We start from the raw sequence: 22,513 nt of genomic DNA on the forward strand, positions 1-22,513 counted from the left end.
TCTCAGTAAACAGTATTTAATGGTAGTCTCAGTAATTAGGAGTCTCCAACGTTAGTTGGAGACTTCTAATTACTGAGACTACCATTGAATACTGTTTTCTAAATTTTCTCCGTAATAACAACCAATAGATAGTCCCAACCATTGTTAACCATTTAAAAAACAAATTACTTCCAATGGAAAAAAATCCGTATAAATACAATTCGAATTAGAAGAATACTTTTTTTTTCCAAATACGCTGCGGTCCGAGAGATGATCAACGCGGGAGTCATCCGAATTGGAAAAGCGTGTCTGAAACTGTCCTCTCTTTCTCTCTCTCTCACTCTGACTCGCTGACTCGCTCTCCTTCCCCTCTCACGACGAAAGCAAGGATGTGGTCTCCTCTCTCTTTCTTCTCCCCACTTTCTCAACACTCACATTCCATCTCCCTCGCAACTAGAAACTATCGTTTTGCCTCTCTGTCATCGTAGGAGGGTAGAGTCGGCGTATATCCGAAAACTGCGTCCCTCTGCGCGAGAGAAGAACTCATGGCGAGACAGAGAGAAAGTGAGAGAGAAACAGAGAGGGAGAGAAAAACAGACACATACACCACATGAGAAAGGGAGCTAAGCAATGAGATAGAGAGAGGGAGAGTTCGTTACCCCCACTCTGGGGGTGAAAACTACCCCACGAGAGAGCGTGTGGGGTGTCCGGCCTCCGTGTACGGGCCGAGGCGAACCGAGCGCGTCCGAAGTGAAGCGCAGTGCCCGAGACCAGGTCCCGAACGCCACTACTAGGCGCACGTCCAGCACAGTCCACTCAGAGATACGACCCATGCTGGACCATCGTCGTCGCTGCCGCGCTGGTCCACGCATTTCAGAAGCAAATATCAACGAGACAATTTTTACAAAAACAATTTTCATTATTTTTTCCCTTTTTCCCCCAAAATACAATCTCTAAACATTTTTCACAAATTTTTCTGGAATTTTAGAAGAAAATCTACCATTTTTCCCCACACGTTAACATGTGTCAAGTGTCAAGGGACTTTTTATGCCGGTTCATCGCGTGTTAATTCAATTTCTATGTTTTTGTTAATTTTTTAAAAAACGACAATAAAAAAAAAGAATTTTTATTGTCAAAGAAGTGAATGTGAATCAGGGGAATTGATAATAGACAAATTTTTTTTTTTTTTGGAAAAGTGCCAGTGTTGAGGTAGCACACGCGGTACCGAAAGGGTACCGAATTTTTTTTTTTTTTTTTGATCTGGAAACCGCGGGAAATTTCGACCATGCGGTCGGTGATCAGTTGACCAGGATCCTTCCTCCAATGTTGTCCTTAGGAAGGAAAGGAGAGACGGTTGAGTGAGAAAGAGAGAGAGGAAATAGTGCCTCGTGGTGGAAAAGGATTTTTTAAAAATTAATGCCAATGGTGATGGACCATCGAGAAAGCTCCGGAAGGAGAGGAGCGGAGTGACGTTTGTTTTAATTTTTTCATTTTCGTTCCGTGTAAGACCCTCTTTTGTGAATAGTTTTTAAATAGTGATAATCGAGTCGGACAACAATTAACAAACGCCACCATGAGGATCAAAATGCCTGCTGTGAGGATCGCCCAAGGTGAGTCGTTTGTTTTTTATTTAAAAATATTTGTATAATTGGAAAAGTTTAATCGATGAAAGTATTCTGATGTTACAGTTGAAATACCAAATCGTATGATTGAATTTGTTCTGTGAAATAATGATTATTAAGATTGTTATTGTTACTATTACTATTAACATTATTATTGTCAATATTGTTATTAAAAGAATTCTCAATATTGTTGTTAAGATTATTGTCAACATTGTTTTTAAAAGTATTCTCAACATTGATATTAAAAGTATTCTCAATATTGTCATCAAATTTATTGTCAAGATTGTTATTAAAAGTATTCTCAATATTATTATAAAAAATATTCTCAATGTTGTTATTAAAATTATTGTCAACATTGATATTAAAAGTATTCTCAATATTATTATAAAAAAAATTCTCAATATTGTTATTAAAATTATTGTTAAGATGGTTATTAAAAGTATTCTCAATATTGTTATTAAAATTATTATTAATATTGTTATTAAAAGAATTCTCAATATTGTTATTAAAACTATTCTGAATATTGTTCTTAAAATTATTGTCAACATTCTTATTTAAAATTTTTTTTTATTTTCTTTTTTAAATTTAATTGACAATAGTCAATACTGTTATTAACAGCAATATTATTATTAACATTATTTTATTTATCAATTGCTTACTCTTTGAAAACTGATAAAAAATTATTTCTCAAAAAAGTCATGAAGCTTTATTTGCGAATTTGAATTTCAAATTTCACTCAGAACAATATTTTACTCCGACAACAAAATATTTTGTTACTTTTAGAATAAAAATTTCTGTTTTCTCGAAGTGTAATTTTTGTTAATTTTAGAAAAATTGTTCCCTTAAATAAAATTTAAGAATATTAAATTATTTTCCCAATTTCAATAGAGGAAAAAAAAATTTGAGCTTTTTTGTCGAAAAAAAAGTTTGTACAGCTATTAAAGAATTTTGTTGTGAAAGAAAAATATTTGTAAACAATAAATTAGTCATTCAAAGGGAGAATTTTATCTACAGTGTTCAATGGATTAAAGAAAATTTAATTTCAACTAAATTTTATTGAAGGAACTTTAATAAAATATTTTATCTTGGAAATTGGTTTTTAACTTTTGTTTTTTAGCTGCGAAGTACTTTTAAAAAAATTTAAATATTTAGTGACAATATTTCGCTGGTGAAAAAAATTTTCCGATAAATCTGAAGGAAAAGAAAAGAAATTTTATATTTATATCAAGTGAATGGATTTACTAATTGATGAAAACAATGAAATAGAAAAAAATTTAATTAACTGATTTGAATGATTTTGAATGATTTTGAATGATTTTGAATTTTTTTATATATGAAAACAAAAAATAAACTATTAGATGACAGAGATGAAATAAAATAATTAATCAACTGTTTGATGAAAATAATCAAATTGAAAAGTAAATATAAATTTCAAAATAAATTAAAAATTAGCTAAGAAATTGAAAAATGAAAATAAACTCGCTCTGCTTATCACGTGCGGATTAAAATCATTCAAGGCTTAGAAGTTTAAAATTTTGCTCTTTTAGAGATGTAAACAAATTTTTTTTTGTTGATATTTTTCGCTAATAAAAATAGCAATTTATATATTAAACTTTTTTTTAATGCAAATATTTTAGTTCCAAATCGTTTTTGTACAAAAACTATTAGATTCAATTGAAAGGGATTTCAGTCTTATTTCTTCCATATTATCACAATTTTTATATTTAAATACAATAATATATAAATAATATTTATTATTATTAAAAATAACATTTATAATACTCCTTTTTTCTTTAAACAATTTTTTTTAAAAGTATCAAATTGATACCAAAAATTTTGATTTTTTGTTATCAATTCATTGCAATTTGGTATTTTTAGATTAACGGTGCTTTTTGAAAATTAAAAAAAAAAATTATTCATATTGAAGAGATTTATTAGGATACATTGAACCTTAATTGTTTTTTTTAATTCATTTAAACTGTACGATCGAAACGTAGAAAAATTCGTAAATTAGAAAAAATAAAGATAAGATTCTCTATATCTTTCGTTGAACCAAATAGTTTCGAAAAAATAGCATCATAAAAGATCTAAAACATTACTAATTTAATCGTAAAACAATTTTCCTCACCTAAAAAATATTCATTTAATCAGATAAAATTTCTTTTGGTAACTTTTGGTTTTAATTCATTTTTAAAAATAATTTTGCTTACATATATATTGAAAATCAAGAGAAAATGAAATGATTGAAATATTTAATTTAGAATAGAAAATGTGATTAATTTTATCAATTTATAGAATAATTTTGCAGAATTGAACTCAAATTATAAGTATTAACTATAATTACTAATGTAATTTTATTAATTATTAATAAAATTATTAACTATAATTATAAATTTATTAATTGACCATAGAACCTTCCTTTTAAATATCTTTGAAGGAAGGTTCGCATAATCTTAAAAAAAGAAAAAATTTGAAAAATAGAAAAAAACTGCTTTTTTCCTTTTTCTCTCTAAAATAAAATTATAACATTCTTAACGTATCGCACTAAAAGGAAAAGTAAAAGTATTATTTTAAGGGGAGCGTAAAAGAAGTAGTTAAGAAGGCAAGAAAAAAAAAATATTTGGAGTAGAGTGAGATGGAAAATGTTTGGTGGAAGAGAGAGAGAGAGGGTTGTAGGCCAGCATCTTGAGATGTCAGGCGATGGTTGAATTTTTAATTAGTCTCTAACACCCCCTCCAGAGAAAAAAAATAGGGGGCAAGGGGACCGTCGGCATTGTCATGCGCGCGTTTTTCAGAGACTTTTCCACCCCCGTCTGCCCTCAAGTAACCCCTCAGCCCTCGTCGCGGGCAGGCTCCGTTTTCTTAATTACAACTGCGATATTCTTTAGTTCGCGCGATGACGCCGCCGTGAAAAGATACCGGAATTTACCAAGTAAAATAATAACGTACCCTCAACTTTTTTCGAAAGCTGAAAGTAAAAAAAAAATAAAAAAAAAAAAAAAACTAGAAGAAAACAAAAAATAGCGACGGAATTAAAAATTTAAAAACTATCCTCGTATTAATTATATTGTATGAAATTTGTATATTAATTCTGTTTGATATTTACGAAAATGTTATTCAATAGCCGCACTTATCTGAAAAACAGAAAAGAAATATGTTTTCTTGAAAAATAAAACAACACTGAAACGGAAGTACTGGAATAGAGTTCAAGACAAAAGTTGTTATAGTCCGTAACCTTTGTTACTAGTTTTTAGTTTTCTCTCTTTTCGAAATAAAAAAAACATCTTCTCGAAGTAAAAAAAATATAAAATTATAAATTTCGAAAGAACCGACGAAAAAAAGGGTTAAATTTTTAACAATGTTAAGTTAACTAATTGTGAAAATAATTAAAAATTATTTATCAAATAGAAAATTGTTTAGATAATGCCAAAAGGGGGCAATGCCAGCGAAAAAAAAATTGTTTATTAAACTAGAAATAATGTGACAGTACAGTAGAAAAGTAAAAAAAAAAAGTGGAAAATAAAGGAAGCATTTTAAAAAACAAAAAATGACAAGAAAAAAAAAACAAGTCATACGGCTAACAGATGTGAAAGCCGTCGGAATTGCTTGATGACGGATCATAATGTCGATTCTCAATTTTATCCAGAGGGCGTACCATTACGGATCACCACTTCATTTGTTTGTATATAATATTGCATAATTCAAAAAAAAAAAATCCCCCAATAAATATTAGAATTGATTAAATGAATTATTTAACTCTCTCAAAAAAAAAAAAAAATTCTAAATAGATTTATAACTTCTGAATACATTTATAATGAAAATTATATAAATAAATTCCTTATTTTAAAGATCATTGCATTTTTATTGAAAACTTACCATTTTATTTATACCACAATGAAAATTTTATATTTATTTAAATCACAATCTTTGATCTTAATTAATTAATTTCTAAATTGGTGCAAAATGTCAAACAAAATTTTACGAATAAAAAAAGAAGGCTAAAAACAGAAATTTAAATCAGTTTATTAGATAAAAATTTGCAACTATTTTTTTAAAATTAAACAATTATTTATATTTTATAGACTGTTGGATACGAAATAAATTTAACAATAAATAATAAATATATAAGTAATAATAATATATAAATATAATAATAATATTAATAATAATAATAATAAATAATAAATATATAATAATTCGAATAATAATATTAATTTATAGTAATAATGTTAATAATAATAGTAATAAAAATAATAATAATAGTAATAATAATAATAATCATAATAGTAATAATAATAATAAGAATAAATTTTATGTTCCTAAAGTTTGGAACGTTCAAAAGAACAACAACTTTTTTGTTTACCACTTTTCAATTTGTATTTTATTTAAAAAAAATTATTTTCTATATTTAAAAAACTTAATTCTTAGTTAATAAATTTTTAATTAACATTATTTTCCATTTCAGAATGATAATTTTTAAAAATATTTCAACAGAAAACCGCAATTTTTCGCTCATTTGAACGTTTGAAACTTTTTAGGGGAACAAAATTTTTAATTCTGTTCCAAAAATTCTGAACCTTCAAATAAACGAATTAGTTTTTTATTTATAGATATATTTAGAAAAATTACTGACTGCAAAAAAATTAAAAACGTGAATTAAACATTATTTTCCATTCCGGTTGAATATATATACTTTTTGAAAATATTTAATATTTCTGATGTTCAAAAAAATTAAAAATGTTAAAATTGAACTGAACGTCCAAATAAACAAATTAGTTTTTTATTTATAGATATATTTAGAAAAAATTGCTATGACTGTAAAAAAATTAAAAACGTAAATTAAACATTGTGAAGACACTTTTTATAGATCGAAATTCTTTCTATTTAATTTTTATTAACCATTCGAATTTTTAGATTAATAATTTTTGATCTAATATAAATTTAAACTTTTTTTTAAGAAGCGAGACCCAATATTTAAATGTAAAATTTGAATATAAAAAATAAATATATACATTAATCATTTGCACGTGTAGAATTTTAGAAGTTTATAAATTTTAGTAAAAAGAATAAAGTATTGTAGACTGAAAAAAATTTTATTTGATTCAAATAACCGATTAATTCGCACTATTATCAATTAAATATTTAATTGAATCAAATGATATTTATTGGAGTTAATTAAATGGTTTAGTTGTTCATATTTGCTTCAAATACTGAAATTATTGGTTCAAATATCATTTAATTGACTCCAATAAATATTATTTGATTCAAGTAAATATTTAATTGATAAAATAGTCAATTAATCGGTTATTTGAATCAAATAAATTTTTTCTCAGTACATTTAAGTATAAAACTTTTCACTTTTCATACATTTTTTGTCTCAATTTGATATCCTTAGAAAAAGTGTAAAATTGTATTTGAAATAAATTTTATAACAATTTAAATTGTCCCTGAAAAAAGAGGTTTGACTGCGTTAAATCAAAAGGAAGAAAAAAAAAGTTTATCAATTAGAAAATCAAAAGATTTTTCTTTGAAAAGACATTTTACTTTCTTCCGGTAAGGAAAGCAGCTCGAAATAAGTTTTCCCCTTCGATGGGAATGTATTAAGTGCGAGAAGAATTGCTAAAAATAAAGTTTCACCGTCGGATTCTTCTACAAACATGTATATAAAAGTACATAAAGTCGAATCGAAAATTGAGAAGTTTAAAAAGATTAATTGGTTGATTTCCATTGGGTGAAAACTAAAAAGTCAGAAGCGCGCAATGTCCGCGAATGATTTAACAAAAGTGCGGAGTGAGGAGGCACTTTAAGAGGATGTTATTTAGCAAACAAAGTGAGTTTTACGCGCCCCTGTGTCGGCACGTGCATGGCATATGCGTGGTGTATCTGTTAAATATTGTCTTTGATGCGACCCGTCGGAAGACCCTTCTTCTCTCTCTTTCTCTCTCTTTTTCTGCAGTTTCTCTCTTTCTCGACCTCCGCGATAGCAAAAAACTACTTTTGATTTGATTTCTTAGATTAACCTTAGGGCGATGAGCGCGTGGCGAGAACCCCTTTTTTATCACCTTCCAAGGGTCCAGCACGCGCTCAGGTAACTTGACTTTGACTCTAACTAACTTCGGAATCTCTGGAAAAAAAAGAAATAATTGACTATTGGGTATATTAAAAACAGTGCCAGAAAACTAAACTTAAAAAGAATTTAGTTTTCTGGTACAATTTTAGAAAACTAAATTAAAAAGAATTTAGTTGTCTTGTACAATTTTAGAAAACTAAATTAAAGATAATACCAGAAAAGTGATTACAGGACAAAAAATGCAATTAAAAAAATCCAGACCGAAAAATCAAAGAAAAAAAGTCTAAAGTACAAAAAATCTAAAATAAAAATGTCCAAAGTCAAAATATCCAAAATAAATATAATAAAACATGTGAAAAAGACATGTTTTTACTTTTACGCTATAAAATCGAAATTCAAAATGTTAAAATCGCAGGATTTTAATTATTTACATAAATAATAAAATTCTACAGAAAAAGTTCAATTATCTTCAATAATAAAAAAAAATCTTCACAAAAATTCAATTATTTTCAATAATAAAAAAATTCTTCACAAAAATTCAATTATTTTTATAAATAACAAAATTTCTAGAAGAATTTCAATTATTCTTTAAAATTTTTTAAACAATTATTCCAAGAAATACAATTATTTTCAATAATTTTAATAAAATTCTTTACAAAAATTCAATTAGGTATTTCAATACAATTCCAATTAAATTACTCGATTAATTTAATTATCTTCAGGAATTTAAAATGTCAAGTTTACCCAGAAAAGTAAATTACCAAATTGCATCTTAAAACCAAAATGATTGAAAATTGCCATATTTCTCAATTTAAATCCTATTTTAAATTTCTAAATTTAAAAATTCTGAAACATCTGAAAAGTTAAAGTCATAATATTATTTAAAATCAGTCCAAACTGAAAAATATCTGGAAATTTTTTTGCAAAGTTTTTTTAAAAATTTTGAAAAAGAAGATTTTTGAAATTTTTCAATTCTACTGTTTCAAGATAATTGCATTTTTATAAACAAAAAATTGAAAATTTTTGAAATAATTCAAATTTCTTTGCATTCTATTAAAAATAATTGAATTCTTATAAAGAATTTTATTTAAATTTTTCGAAAATAATAAGTTAGTCACCGTAATTATAATTTTATTTTTAAAAATTTCTTCTCAATATATTCAATTATTTTCATAAATAGTAAAACTCATTTGCAGAATTTCAATTATTTTTAATACAATTTTAATCAAATTTCTCGAAAAATTTAATTATTATATAATTATTCTTAAAAATTTTATTAAAATTCGTCGAAAGAATTCAATTATTTCTAGAAACTGTAAAAAAATTCTTCTCAAGAATTCAATTATTTCCATAAATATAGCAAAATTCTTCAGATTTACTAAATTTGAATATTATTTTTCAAAAAATCTTCACAAGAATTCAATTATTTTCATAAACTTCCATAAAATTCTAAAAAAAAATTCAATTATTTTCAAAAGTAATACAATTCTTCGCAAAAATTCAATTATTTAAACAAATTTTTTAAAATTCTCGTCGAAATTTCAATTATTTTTAGAAATAATTAAATTGTTCTGCACAATTCAATTATTTTCAAAAATTTTAATAAAATTCTAAAATTAATTATTTTTTTATTAATTAAATTCAATTATTTAATTATTTTCATAAATAATAACATTTTTTTGGAAGGATTCAATTACTTTTATAAATAGTAAAATTTTTTGCAGAAATTCAATTAGTATCAATACATTTTATTTTTAATAAAATTGAATTAATCAAATTTTCAATTTTTATTATGAACAGACAAGATTCTTTAAAAAAATTGAAAAAATTCCTTGTTCAATTCAATTATTTTCCAAATTTTTAATTAAAATTATTCAAAAAGAATTAATTTTCAAAAAATTTAAAGAAACTCGTTGTCAAAAAAATTTAATTATTTACAAAAACTCGAATAAAAATTTTTGAGGACATTTGTAGATTTATTTATGTTCGAAATCATAAATAAATTTAAATTTGTTAAAAAAAAAGAAAAACGGGCAAAAAAAGGACAAAGCCGGGAAAAACAGGGAATTTTGTTGAACAAAAATAGTAGACACCCGGTTTTAGTCAAAATGGATTTATTTCTTACAGTGAAAACAAGAATTAAAATTGAAAAAAATTGTGAAACAAAATAATTCCCATTTTTTTTTTATTAAATAACGAATGTAGAAAAAAAAAATAATAAAACTGTCAAAAGAAAACAGAAAACCAACAATAACGAAACTGTTGGGACATTTAAAAACACCTGTTAAGTTTTTTCAAGATATTCATTAAAAGTCACTTTATTGTTACATTGTTAAATTGAATATAAATACGAAGAGCGTGGAAAAATTTGTATAAACGCGCAACAATTTACATTTTTTACTCGACTTTTCTTCCTGGAAAATCGTGCACTCACACAGACACATATAACTTTGAGATAAGTTGAACTGTCCGTCGTAATTCTTAATTAAACCTCCATTTCCCATGCGATCATTATAGAAAGAAACGAAGAAAAATTCAATGAAAGAAAGAGTAGAAAAAACGGCGAGGACAGAAAAAAAAAATACAGAAAGGAATTTTTCTATTCGGAATTCGTATGTAATATTTTTTTACTGATAGAAAAAAGTTGAGAAAGAAAATATGCCTTTGTATATAGTGATTTGAATATTGTCACCGAGTGAAAGAGAGTAAGGAGATGGCGCCACTTACTTACGTCGGACGAGGCATTGACGTCCGCTACTGAATTTCGAGTATATATAAATTTACCTACTCTCTCACGACTTTCGAATTTTGTTAATTAATTGTATTGTTATAATTTGTAATTTTTTAAATATTGTAAATTTTGAATATATTGTAATTTATAAACGTTAAAATTTATGACTATTCTAAATTATAAGCTTTATTATGATTTTAAAATATAATTAACAAAAGTTAAATTTACAAGTATTATAATTCAGAAATATTATAATTTATAAACATTCTAAGTCTAACTTATAACTGTTACAATTTACAAGCGTTATAATTTAAAAATGTAATAATTTATAAACGTAAATATTATAATTTACAATATAAATTATATTAATAATAATTAATATAATTTATATTATAAATTATAATATGTATTATAATTTATAAATATCGTAACTTATAACTACCATAATTTATAAGCGTTATAATTTAAACATATAATTTTTTAATATTATAATTTATAAACGTTAAAACTTATAACTATTCTAACTTATAAGCGTTATAATTTTAAAATATTATAATTTCTAAGCGTTACAATTTTAAAATATTATAATTTCTAAGCGTTACAATTTTAAAATATTATAATTTACAAGCGTTATAATTTTAAACTATAATTAATAAACATCATAACTTATAACTAATAGAATTTATGAGCGTTAAAATTTAAAAATATTATATTTTATAAATATTATAATTTTTGAATATTATAATTTATAAACGTTATAATTTATAAATATTATAAATTATAAACCTTCTAACTTATAAATTTTATAATTTATAAGCATTATAATTTAAAAATCTTATAATTTACAAATATTATAGTTTATAAGCGTTATAATTTATAAAAGAAAAAAAAATTTTAAAAAGAAATTATAAAGCCATATAATTAATAAAGATCTTAAACTTATTCGTTTGGCCATTGGGCCAAACGAAGAAGTTTAAGATATTTATTAATTAGTTTTAATTTATAAATAAAATTTATAAACGTCGAAACTTATAAGTACTAAAATAGTTATAAGTTTAAAGTATTATAATTTGTAAATATAGTTTGATTTCAAAATTATAGTTTTAATTTTAAAATTATAGTTCTAATTTTAAAATACAATTCATAAACCTTATAATTTACAAATATTCTTATTTCATAACTATTGGGATTTTAAAAATTGAATTTTCATTTGAATATAAATTGAACATTCATTCGAAAACATTCGAACTTTATAAAGAATTCCTATACAGTTGATTGAACATTATTTTTTTCGTATTATTTGTTTATCACTGGTAACCCAATTAATTGAGAAACAGATAATGAGAAACAGAGAAACGTACGTGTATATTATATATAGGAAAGTTGAAATGAAGTGTAAAAGTGCGTCAAACAATGCGGGTGCAATGGTAACGGTTTTTTAACGCTAAAAGATAATAAAAGTAGGACGATTTTTCCTCTCTGAATTACATTCCGCAAAACTGTTAACCTTGGATTCAAATGAGTTGCACGTGTAAAAATATATTTTTTTTAATTCAAGATATACTCTTTTCAAAAAAAAAAAAACAAATGGAAGAGAGGGAGAGGGGGGAGGTAATTTTTATCCCCAAAATAACAAAAACCTTCGAAAAGTGCAATTTGAAAGTATTTTTTAAAAAAATTGTTGAAAAATTGAAAATCGAAGAATCGAAAATTGAAATTTTTTTGCGAAATACAAAAAGAGAAGAAAAAGAATAAAAAAAATAAAAAGAATAAAAAGAGTAAAATGGATAAAAAGTAATAAAAATGGTATATCGAAAACTATACAATTTCGTGTTCTTTCTATACATGGTGACTATATATATATATATATATATATATAGTGTTTGGTTGTATATCGTCCGTTCAATCTGCTGGTGGGCAATTCCGTCTGAAATACGACGTCATCGAGCTCATTCGCGAAGCTCGCCAAACCGGCTTATTGGCCATAGAGACTCCCTTAAAAAGGGGTTAAATCTTCTAAATATCGAGAAATCGTAAGAAAAAGAAAAAAGTAAAAGACGAAAAAGAAGAAACCAATCAACGAAAATTAAACCTCGTAACATTATTTTCCAACCATTTTTAGTATACAGACTATTTTTTCTTCGTTGTCATGTATTATAAAAATGGTGAAAATCCTATTTTTCTATATTTGGTCATTAATTCCTTTACCTGCAATTTGAAATTTTTGCACTGATTCAGAAAAAAAGGGATTAGAAAAAGTTTTTCCTTTTCCCTAGAGAGAGAGAGTATTTTTATAAATATTAAAGCCTTGACCCTTGTCCTGTCTGCGCTCATTTCCTCTATAGAAAGAGCAATAAAGTAATAAAATACAAATACTCGACCGTTGGTAATAAAAAAAAAAAAAATTTTAACATATTTTTCCAGAAATACAGAAAATATTTACCTGAAATTCCCAGGTAGAAACAATAAACTACAAAAGTTGTTTACTTAAGAAATTTTTCAGTCTTTAAATTTTTAAAATGTATACACGATGTACCTAATTTTAACTCAATTCTTATGTTGATGAAGTCCGCAACGCTTTTTTTGAAAATGAAAACGAAAAACTAATGCAACTATTTGTTTCTTTTAGCTTCAAAAATTCGTATTATTTTTGATAACATGGTAAATTTTAATTGTCTTTTAAGTATAATAATTATCAGGTAACGATTTTTTAAGAATTTACGCAAATGGAGTATTCACTAATTTAATTTAGTGACTATTCGACTTTTTGCTTCTGAATTTGTAAATTTTACTGAATAAATAGGAATTTCTACTAATTTATTAGTAAATTTTATATATTTATTATATAATATTTATTATTAATAAACGGAAATTTTAATAATTTTGTAGAAATTAGGAAATTTTATATATTTATTATTATATAATATTTATTATTAATAGACGGAAATTTTGATAATAAATTTGTAGAAATTAGGAAATTTTACTACTAATATTTCTACTCATAATAAGTAATTTCTACTAATTTATTAGTAAAATTTACTAGTAAATAGTGAATTTTACTTGTAAATTTGTAGAAATTATTAAATTTTACTAGTTAATAGAAAATTTTACTCATAAACAGTAATTTCTACTAATTTATTAGTAAATTTTACTAGTTTTGTAGAAATTATTAAATTTTACTAGTTAATAGTAAATTTTACTCATAAACAGTAATTTCTACTAATTTATTAGTAAATTCAACTAATAATTTTGTAGAATAAAGTAAATTTTACCTATTATGGTAAAGTTTACTAGTAATTAGTAAATTTTACTTGTAAATTTGTAGAAATTATTAAATTTTACTAGTTAATAGTACATTTTACTCATAAATAGTAATTTCTACTAATTTATTAGTAAATTAGTAAAAATTATGAAATTTTACTAATAAATTGTCATTTCTACTAACTTATTAGTAAATTTTACTAGTAAATAGTAAATTTTACTTATAAATTTGTAGAAATTTGTCTGCAACACTTTTTTTTGAAATAATAACTAAGAAATAATCCACTTTCTTTTATTTACTTCATAATTATAATTTGTAATGTAAATCCGAATATTTTTTAGAGTCAGGGAAAAAGTGTGTGTATTAAGGAAAAGTCAGGAAAAACCAAAATTAAATTTTTGTAACAACCCTGTAAGGAAAAGAATTTATTTAGTTGATTCAACTAAAATTTCATAATTCCAAACAAATTTTTTTCTCATTCTTTAAAAAAGCCGAAAAAAATAAAATAGACTTATAAAAAAAAAAGAAAAATACTTGAAGAATTTTGAGGCGTCAGGTGAACTTTTTTTTTGGCTAATTCAAAGTCCACCTGAATTTATATATATTAAAAAAATTCGAATGGTTACTTGCTAGGGTCAAAGAACGACGTGGGGAAAATATGTTAAGGAGACAGTGTCCGTAAATTCGTTTGTGATGGTTTTGAGAGATGGAGGAATATTTATATAAAGTTGGGGTCGTATTTGGACCATGGAGAAAAAAGAGAGAGAGAGAGAGTGAGTGAGTGAGAGTGAGTGGCAACTATCAGGTTGGACACCTTACGGTTTTATGGGAAGTGACCCTTGGTCAGGTAAAGTGGCGACCCTTCCCGACAAGTGAACGGGACGACAAAGCGTATAATGCGAGCAGATTATTACTCGAAAAGGTGTTCTCACCTTGGAAGGAGGGTTTCGGACAATGGTGGACAATGGGCCTGGAAACCGACACTGCAAACAACATAAATTTTTCACTGTATATATGTTACTCTCCACTCCTCTACAGTGTGAATCTTCTTCCCTTGTCGAAAGATAATCTCAATAATATCCTTTGCATTTTTAAATGTTTGCTGTCAAGTTATAGCAATAGACGTACCAAAATATTTTCCTCCCTTATTATTCATTGTTGCAAATTACTTTCTTTGAAAATGTATTAATTCCTTTTCTCTCTTTTTTTTTAATTCGAAATTTATTTCTAATTTAGATTTTTTTTGTGTATATACAATTTTGTGAATTCTTTCTATTCTAATTTCTAATCAGTTGATATTTTTTTATTCCTGATCTCAAAATTCTGATGGTACTATTGAACGAAATTTATTTTACTTCTTCAAATTAAATATCAATTGCGATAATTTTATTTGGTATATATTTTAGAATATTTTACACCTACTCTGTAAATCTAAATTTTTAGTTAAAAATAACTAATTATTCGTAGAGAATTACTATTTATTAGTAAAATTTCTAAATTTTTACAAATGAATAAGTAAAATTTCCTAATTTCTACAAATTTATTAGTAAAATTTACTATTTTCATGTAAAATTGACTATTTTCAGGTAAAATTTACTAATAAATTGGTAGAAATTACTTATCATTAGTAGAACTACTATTTATTAGTAAAATTTACTAATAAATTAGTAGAAATACTATTTATTAGTAAAATTTACTATTAACTAGTAAAATTCCCTAATTTCTGCAAATCTTTTAGTAAAATTTACTAATAAATTAGTAGAAATGACTTATTATTAGTAAAAATACTATTTATTAGTAAAATATACTATTAACTAGTAAAATTACCTAATTTCTGCAAATTTTTTAGTAAAATTTACTAATAAATTAGTAGAAATTACTTATTATTAGTAAAAATACTATTTATTAGTAAAATTTACTATTAACTAGTAAAATTCCCTAATTTCTGCAAATTTTTTAGTAAAATTTACTAATAAATTAGTAGAAATTACTTATTATTAGTAAAAATACTATTTATTAGTAAAATTTACTAATTCAGAAGCAAAAAGTCGCAGTCTATTTTCTTTGAAATTTTTAGTAAAATTATTCATTATTTTTCAAGAATTAAATTTAAATTTATTTATATTTAATTATATTTATTTAAATCAAATGATTTATTTAGGTTAAATAATTTTTTAACTAAAAGAAACTGAAAATTTGTTAAAAAAAATTTTTATTTCTTTAACAAAATGGAGTATTTGATTCAAATATAATTTTCTCCTGAGTGTATAGGGCTTTGGAAGTACAAATTTTGCATTTTCAAATATTATAAGAACTTTAATTTACGATCTAATCAATTAATTTAGTCTGAAATTTATAATTATGTACATTTGTGAATAAATTACAATTTTGCAATTACAATTACAATTTTGCAAATAAATTGTAATTCTGCAAACAAATATTATAATTCTGCTATTGTATTTTAAATAATTTTGCTTTTATTACAGTAGAATTAATTGAATTTTAACATTGAAGTGAACTTTAATTGACAACTTGGGTAACTTAATTAACTTAATAATTTCAAATAATTAAAATTATCATAAATTAAAATTTATAAAAATTATAAATTATAATCTTATAATTACTATTATTATAAACTTTAAATAATATTAGTTATAAATTATAATTTTATAATTACTATATTAGACGATTTTTGAGGATCTAATTTTAGTATTTGAAGCAAATAGTATATAATTGTTTAAAAAAAAAGACTTTTAATTATAATTACTTATTCAAAAAATAATTTTTTAATTAGTAAAATAGTAAATTTATAATTTTTTGGTTTAGATCCCCTGTTCCCTCCTTTTTTGGGTTTTATAAGTCACTCTTTTTTTAATTTTTTCTTTCCCCTGTGAAATTAATTTTTGGATTTCCCCCTTGAGGGAAAATTTAAATTTCGAAAAGAAAAGGCGAAGAAAAAAATGGTGAAAATGAACGAATGGGAATTCTTTACGGATACCCTGTATGTATAAGATGAAACGTCGCAAGCATGTAAACCACATAGGTACATGAGTTTTGTCCGTTCAGACTTCTATAAATACATGATGTCGAGCCCAAGTTCAGGGGAACAGGGAGCGCTTTTAGATTAGTTTCCCTCGTCTCAACGACGAATTCGAGGTTAGAATTTTCAGCCTTTATAAATATATGCGTGTAGGAAATTCTTCGTCTATTTCACATATTTATCTATATGAAGAGCGTGTCAGGGCCGGAAATAGTCAATTATCAAGGAAAAATAACTGCGACCTTGAGAGAGCTTATTATCAAATTTACTGAATCGAAAAAATTACTATTTGCTATTTATTATTTACTGCTTACTATTTACTGTTTACTATTTACTATTTTACTGTTTACTATTCTCCTGTTTACTATTTACTGTTTTACTACTTACTATTTTACTGTTCACTATTCTACTGTTTACTATTTTACTGTTTATTATTTTACTATTTACTATTTTATTACTTACTATTTTACTATTTATTTTTTACTATTTTACTGTTTACTATTTTACTATTGACTATTTTACTATTTAATATTTTAGTACTTACTATTTTACTATTTAATATTTTACTACTTACTATTTTACTATTTATTTTTGCCTATTCTTTATTTACTATTTACTATTCGTTTTTTTAAATATGTGACGCACTTTTTACTATTTTACTACTTACTATTTAACTATTTATTATATACTATTTAGTATTTATTTTTTCCTATTCATTATTTACTATTTACTATTCATTTTTTTAACATGTGACGCACTGTTTACTATTTATTATATTCTATTTACTATTAATTTACTGTTTTAATACTAAAATCCAATAATTAATAAGAAAAATAAATATTTACACTTTTATAAATGTTAGTTTATTATTTAAATAATGATCTAAATAAACAACTAAAAAATTTTTTTCCATCAAGAAAAAAAAAATTTCAAATGATGCGACTTGGAAGAAACTTTAATGAGGAGAAATTGTTCCAAATTGCATTATATATACAAGAACATTTCACATTCACAGCATTACGAATTCGTCTATAAACGGAAGTGGCGATTTTAAACGCAATGGTCCAAGTCGCTGAGGATATTTGCTTTAACGAGCGACACGAGAATTGCAAAGAGGAAAGCAACGAGTCCTTAAAAGGCCTCAAACTAAAGAAATCACGTCCTGTTCTTGCGACAGTATAGTGACCCGGAAAGAGTTGTGGAACAAAAAAAAAAAAAAAAAAAAAAACCGGGGGTCCCATACGTCACTGGTTTATTTTCCCCCCTACTATTTTTCCCTCATGGAGTGCTAAATACTTGAAATTTCATTGGCTCTTGAATGAATAATAGCTCAACAGGACAGTTTTTGATGAAAAAAAAACAGTTAATTGACAATTGCCAGGCATGTTACTAGGAGGAGCATTTATTGTTCAAATCCAAATCCAATGGCGAGTGCAATGGCGTTTACGAATTTATAGGGGCGGGGGGTCCTTGCCGACTGTAAAATTATAACCATAAGCCGCAAAATTCGATAATTTTATCCTAAAAATAAATAAAAAATAAATAAAATTTTTTTTAAAACAAAAACCTTTAATAAATTGTTTATTTTGTTAAATAATAATTTTTTCCGACAAAAAATGTTTTATTTTATTATTTAAATTTTATTCTAAAATTTAAATTAACAACCTAATTATATATAGTAAATAAATATATTTAATAAAAAGTTAAAAATATATAAATGTAAATATGAAGTTAACAATGATTGAAATTAATATTTTTATAAGTTTCTAAATTTAAAATCTAAATGCACAAAAGAAAACGATTTTTATAAGTTTATAAATTTCAATTCTAAACAAACAAAAAAAAAAACGATTTTTATAAGTTTTATAAATTTAAATTCTAAACGAACAAAAGAAAACGATTTTTATAAGTTTATAAATTTAAATTCTAAACGAACAAAAGAAAACGATTTTTATAAGTTTCTGAATTTAAGATCTAAATTAACAAAAGAAAACAATATAGTAAATTATAAATAAGATTATAAATTAAAAATAATAAAAAATAATTTAATAAAAAAAAAAAAATGATGTTAACATTAATTGAGAAAATTAGGATCGGTCTTTTGAAATCGATTGTCCATTATATTTACAAGGAGATTATTGTGGAAAATAAATAGGGAGCAATTTTTCTAACAGAACCTTCCGATTCTATTAAAATGTAAAGATTTTTCGAGGAGAATTCAAAGTTGTTCAAGCGTAGTAAAAGTCAACCATACCGCCTGTCACTGTCTGAATTCAACTATAAAGCTTTTTAAATTTACACTCAACTTGACAATATTTCTTTGCTTCTTCAATTTTTATTTTATTGTAAAATTTTACCACACAGTAATTTTATTAATTTTATTTATCATTTTATTATTTTTATATTTTATATTTTTATATTTTATTATTTTTATATTTATTATTTTTATATAATTTTCTTTGTAATTTATAGCAATTAATTAATTGCTATAAATTACAAAGAAAATTACGTTCAATTTTTTTTCTTTGGATGTAAAATAAAATACGAAAACAATGAATGTATACGAAAAAAAAAAATTTTTGGCGTAAAAAACATAATTTCCGTGGGTGCAAAAAAAAGAAAGAAAGAAAAGTTGCGCGGTTACATATACAGAACTATTTTGAAACTGATGTGAGAGTTTGAATTGCTTCGGTTCGTCGAGCGGGAAAATTTGGATTCGTTAATTATTTCGCACGCTACACGATTCGACACTTCGCGTTGTTGCGGGTTGTCAAAAGTTTGTATTTACTGTGTATTTTGCATTGCCGCGTGTGTATACACGGAGAGCGAGTTTCGCGGGGACATTTTGAATAATGTAACAAAAACCCCGTCCATACAAGTTTCTAATTAACCAATGCTGGACCACACAATGCCCCGCGTGAACTTTGCCGCGATTCATCACAATTTCCACAGTCCAGTTGAATATTATTATTTTATTTCCTCACCTGTCTCTACATTTCTTTTCAAATAATAAAACAAAAAAATTTCGAACAAATCTCTCTAAAAGAAATTAAAAAAAAATAATAATGAAAACAATATAGTATATAATTTTCATTGTTATTTTTTGTTTTATTTTTACTATTTTTTAATATTAGTCTATTTTTTACTGCTAGTAAAAAAAATAGTAAAAAATAGTAAAAAAATAGTAAAATAGTAAAAATAGTAAAACATAGTAAAAGATAGTAAAAACTAATTAAAAATAGTAAAAAATAGTTAAAAGTAGTTAAAAATAGTAAAAAAAAGCGCGAGTAATTTTTTACGAGTTTCCTCACACTGAAAAAACAATATATTTGAATCAAGCATATATGTCTTTGTTATATCAACCAAAAATTATTTTTTATTGTGCTTAATCTTGAAATCTATAATTTTACTTAAATATTTCAAAATTAATTGAATTTTAAAAGTGTTGTGTTTACAATTTTCATTAATATAAATGAACTTCAAAAGATTTTAATTTGAAATTTTAGAAAATTTCATTTTTGAATAAATTAATCAAATAATAAAAATTTCACAGCAATTTTATTATTTATAAATTTTTTTATAAATTTCTTCCCAATAATTCAATTATTTTCATCCTAAATGATAAAATTTTTACAAAGATTCAATTATTTTCATGAATAATAAAATTCTTTATATAGGTTTTCAATTATTTTCATAAATAATAAAACTCATCGTAGGATTTCAATTATTTTTAATACAATTTTGATGAAATTTCTCGAAAAATGTAAATATTCTTAAAAATTTTATTAAAATTCTTATCAAAGAAATTCAATTATTTTCAAAAGTAATAAATGGAACTTTTTTTAAATTATTTGAAGTTCTCATTTTCTAATATATATTTAAATGAAGAATTTCCGAATAATTGATGAAATTTCGTAAAATTGAATTGCACCTGAACAAAAGAATTTGAAAATGTTCAAAAAAAAATTTGTCAAAATTATTAAAATTAAATTCTAAAAAATAATTGAATTGATAGATTCAAAATTAGAAAAATTAATTGAAATTACAATTTAATTTCATTCAAAAATCTGAAAAAAATAAATTTTTCTCAACAAAATTTAAATTTGTCCTCTTAAAATTAATTGAATTCTCAAAAAGTAATTGAATTGATAGAATTAAAATTTGAAAAATTAATTGAAATAAATTTATTTTAAAATTCCTTTAAAATTTAATTATTGTCAGAAATTAAAAAAAAACATATCAATTAAAATTAAAAAAACTAAATTTAATTATTTTTAGATGCAATTTAAATTTTTATTCTTGCTCTCTTCTAAATTTCAATTCTAAAAATTATAACCACTTTAAATTTTTCAAAAATACCATTATTTTCTACAATTTTGAACTACAATTAAATTTTTTTCCTGAAAGGAATGATTTTTAATAATTTTGAGAATGTTCTTTCAAAATACATAATTATCCTAAAAGGCAATAAAAACAAATTCAATTAAAACTCATAGAGAATTCAATTATTTTTAAAAATGACTCAATTTTCTTGATAATTTGAAAATTTTTAAGTTGAAAATAATCAAAGAGAATTGAATTTTTAACATTTTTAAAGAACAATAAATACCAGAAGTTTTGTTGAATTTTTTAGATTTTTCCAGTATTTTTGATAAAAATTTTCAGACGTTTTCTATCAATTATTTTTTAAAATAACTAAATTTTTATTGAAATTTATGATAATTTAAAAGTTTTTAAGTTGAAAAAAATCAAAAAGAATTGAATTTTCAAGATTTCCAAAAAATAATAAACACCAGAAGTTTTGTTCCATTTTTTAGATTTTTCCAGTATTTTTGATAAAAATTGTCAGATTTTTTCTTTTAATTATTTTTTAAAATAATTCAATTTTATCGAAATTTATGATAATTTGAAAGTTTTTAAGCTGAGAAAAATAAAAGAAGAATTGAATTTTCAAGATTTTCAAAGAATAATAAACACCAGAAGTTTTGTTCCATTTTTTAGATTTTCATATTTTTCCAGTATTTTTTATAAAAACTTCCAGACTTTTTCTTTCAATTATTTTCAAAAAAATAACTCAATTTCATTGAAATTTGTAATTTGAAAATTTTTAATCTGAAAAAAATCAAAAAGAATTGAATTTTCAAGATTTTCAACATTTTTAAATAACAATAAACACCAGAAGTTTTATTGCATTTTTTAAATTTTGTCATTTCTCCAGTATTTTTGATAAAATTTTCCTGACTTTTTCCTGACTTTCCTGATTTTTCTGACCTGTTAAAAACTCGATAGAGATCTCCATATATTACCCAAGGCTTTAAGAGGGTGGGGAGGGGGATAATATTTTCTGAAGGTCAAAAATAGCAAAAAAATAAAATAAAAAAATAGTATAAAATAGCAAAATAGCAAAAATAGCACTAATAGAAGTAAAATTTTTTATTATGGGGGAAAAAAGGGGGCAGAGGGTTAAAATTTCTTAAACGTAACTTATTAACCTCATAGAAGTTAAAAATAGGAAGGAATGTTTTTTAAACATTAAAAAAAGTTTTAAATTCTTAGTTGCGAAATTATTTTTAATGCACGCGCACCTTCTTCTTCTTCTTCTTTGTATAACTCTTTTCCGGAAATGAAAATAATGACTCGAGTGTGAAAAAGGAAACAAGGCAATGAAAACTGCTGCTTGCCGAGATTCGTGAGAAAATGTGACGAGTATCAGTTTCACATCTGTGAGTGAAAGAGAGGAAAAAAAGAAAAGAAAAGAAAAAAAAATAAAAATAGGAGCGTGAAGTGTCAGAGGTAACGGGTGGTAGTG

The 22,513-nt window shown here is 24.1% G+C and overlaps 1 protein-coding gene across 1 annotated transcript in view; it reads left to right on the forward strand.

Moving 5' to 3' along the window:
• Nucleotides 1-227: 227 nt before the first annotated feature.
• Nucleotides 228-22,513, forward strand: part of LOC122510201 (B-cell lymphoma/leukemia 11B-like) — a 55,147-nt gene continuing 32,861 nt past the window's right edge. Inside the window, exon 1 of the mRNA XM_043624670.1 lies at nt 228-1,589. Coding sequence (XP_043480605.1) covers nt 1,553-1,589 — 37 coding nt within the window. The 5' untranslated portion in view covers nt 228-1,552. The remainder of the gene's footprint in view (nt 1,590-22,513) is intronic.

This window comes from Leptopilina heterotoma, unplaced genomic scaffold (genome assembly GCF_015476425.1).
Source record: "Leptopilina heterotoma isolate Lh14 unplaced genomic scaffold, ASM1547642v1 Lhet_68, whole genome shotgun sequence".
Taxonomy (NCBI): domain Eukaryota; kingdom Metazoa; phylum Arthropoda; class Insecta; order Hymenoptera; family Figitidae; genus Leptopilina; species Leptopilina heterotoma.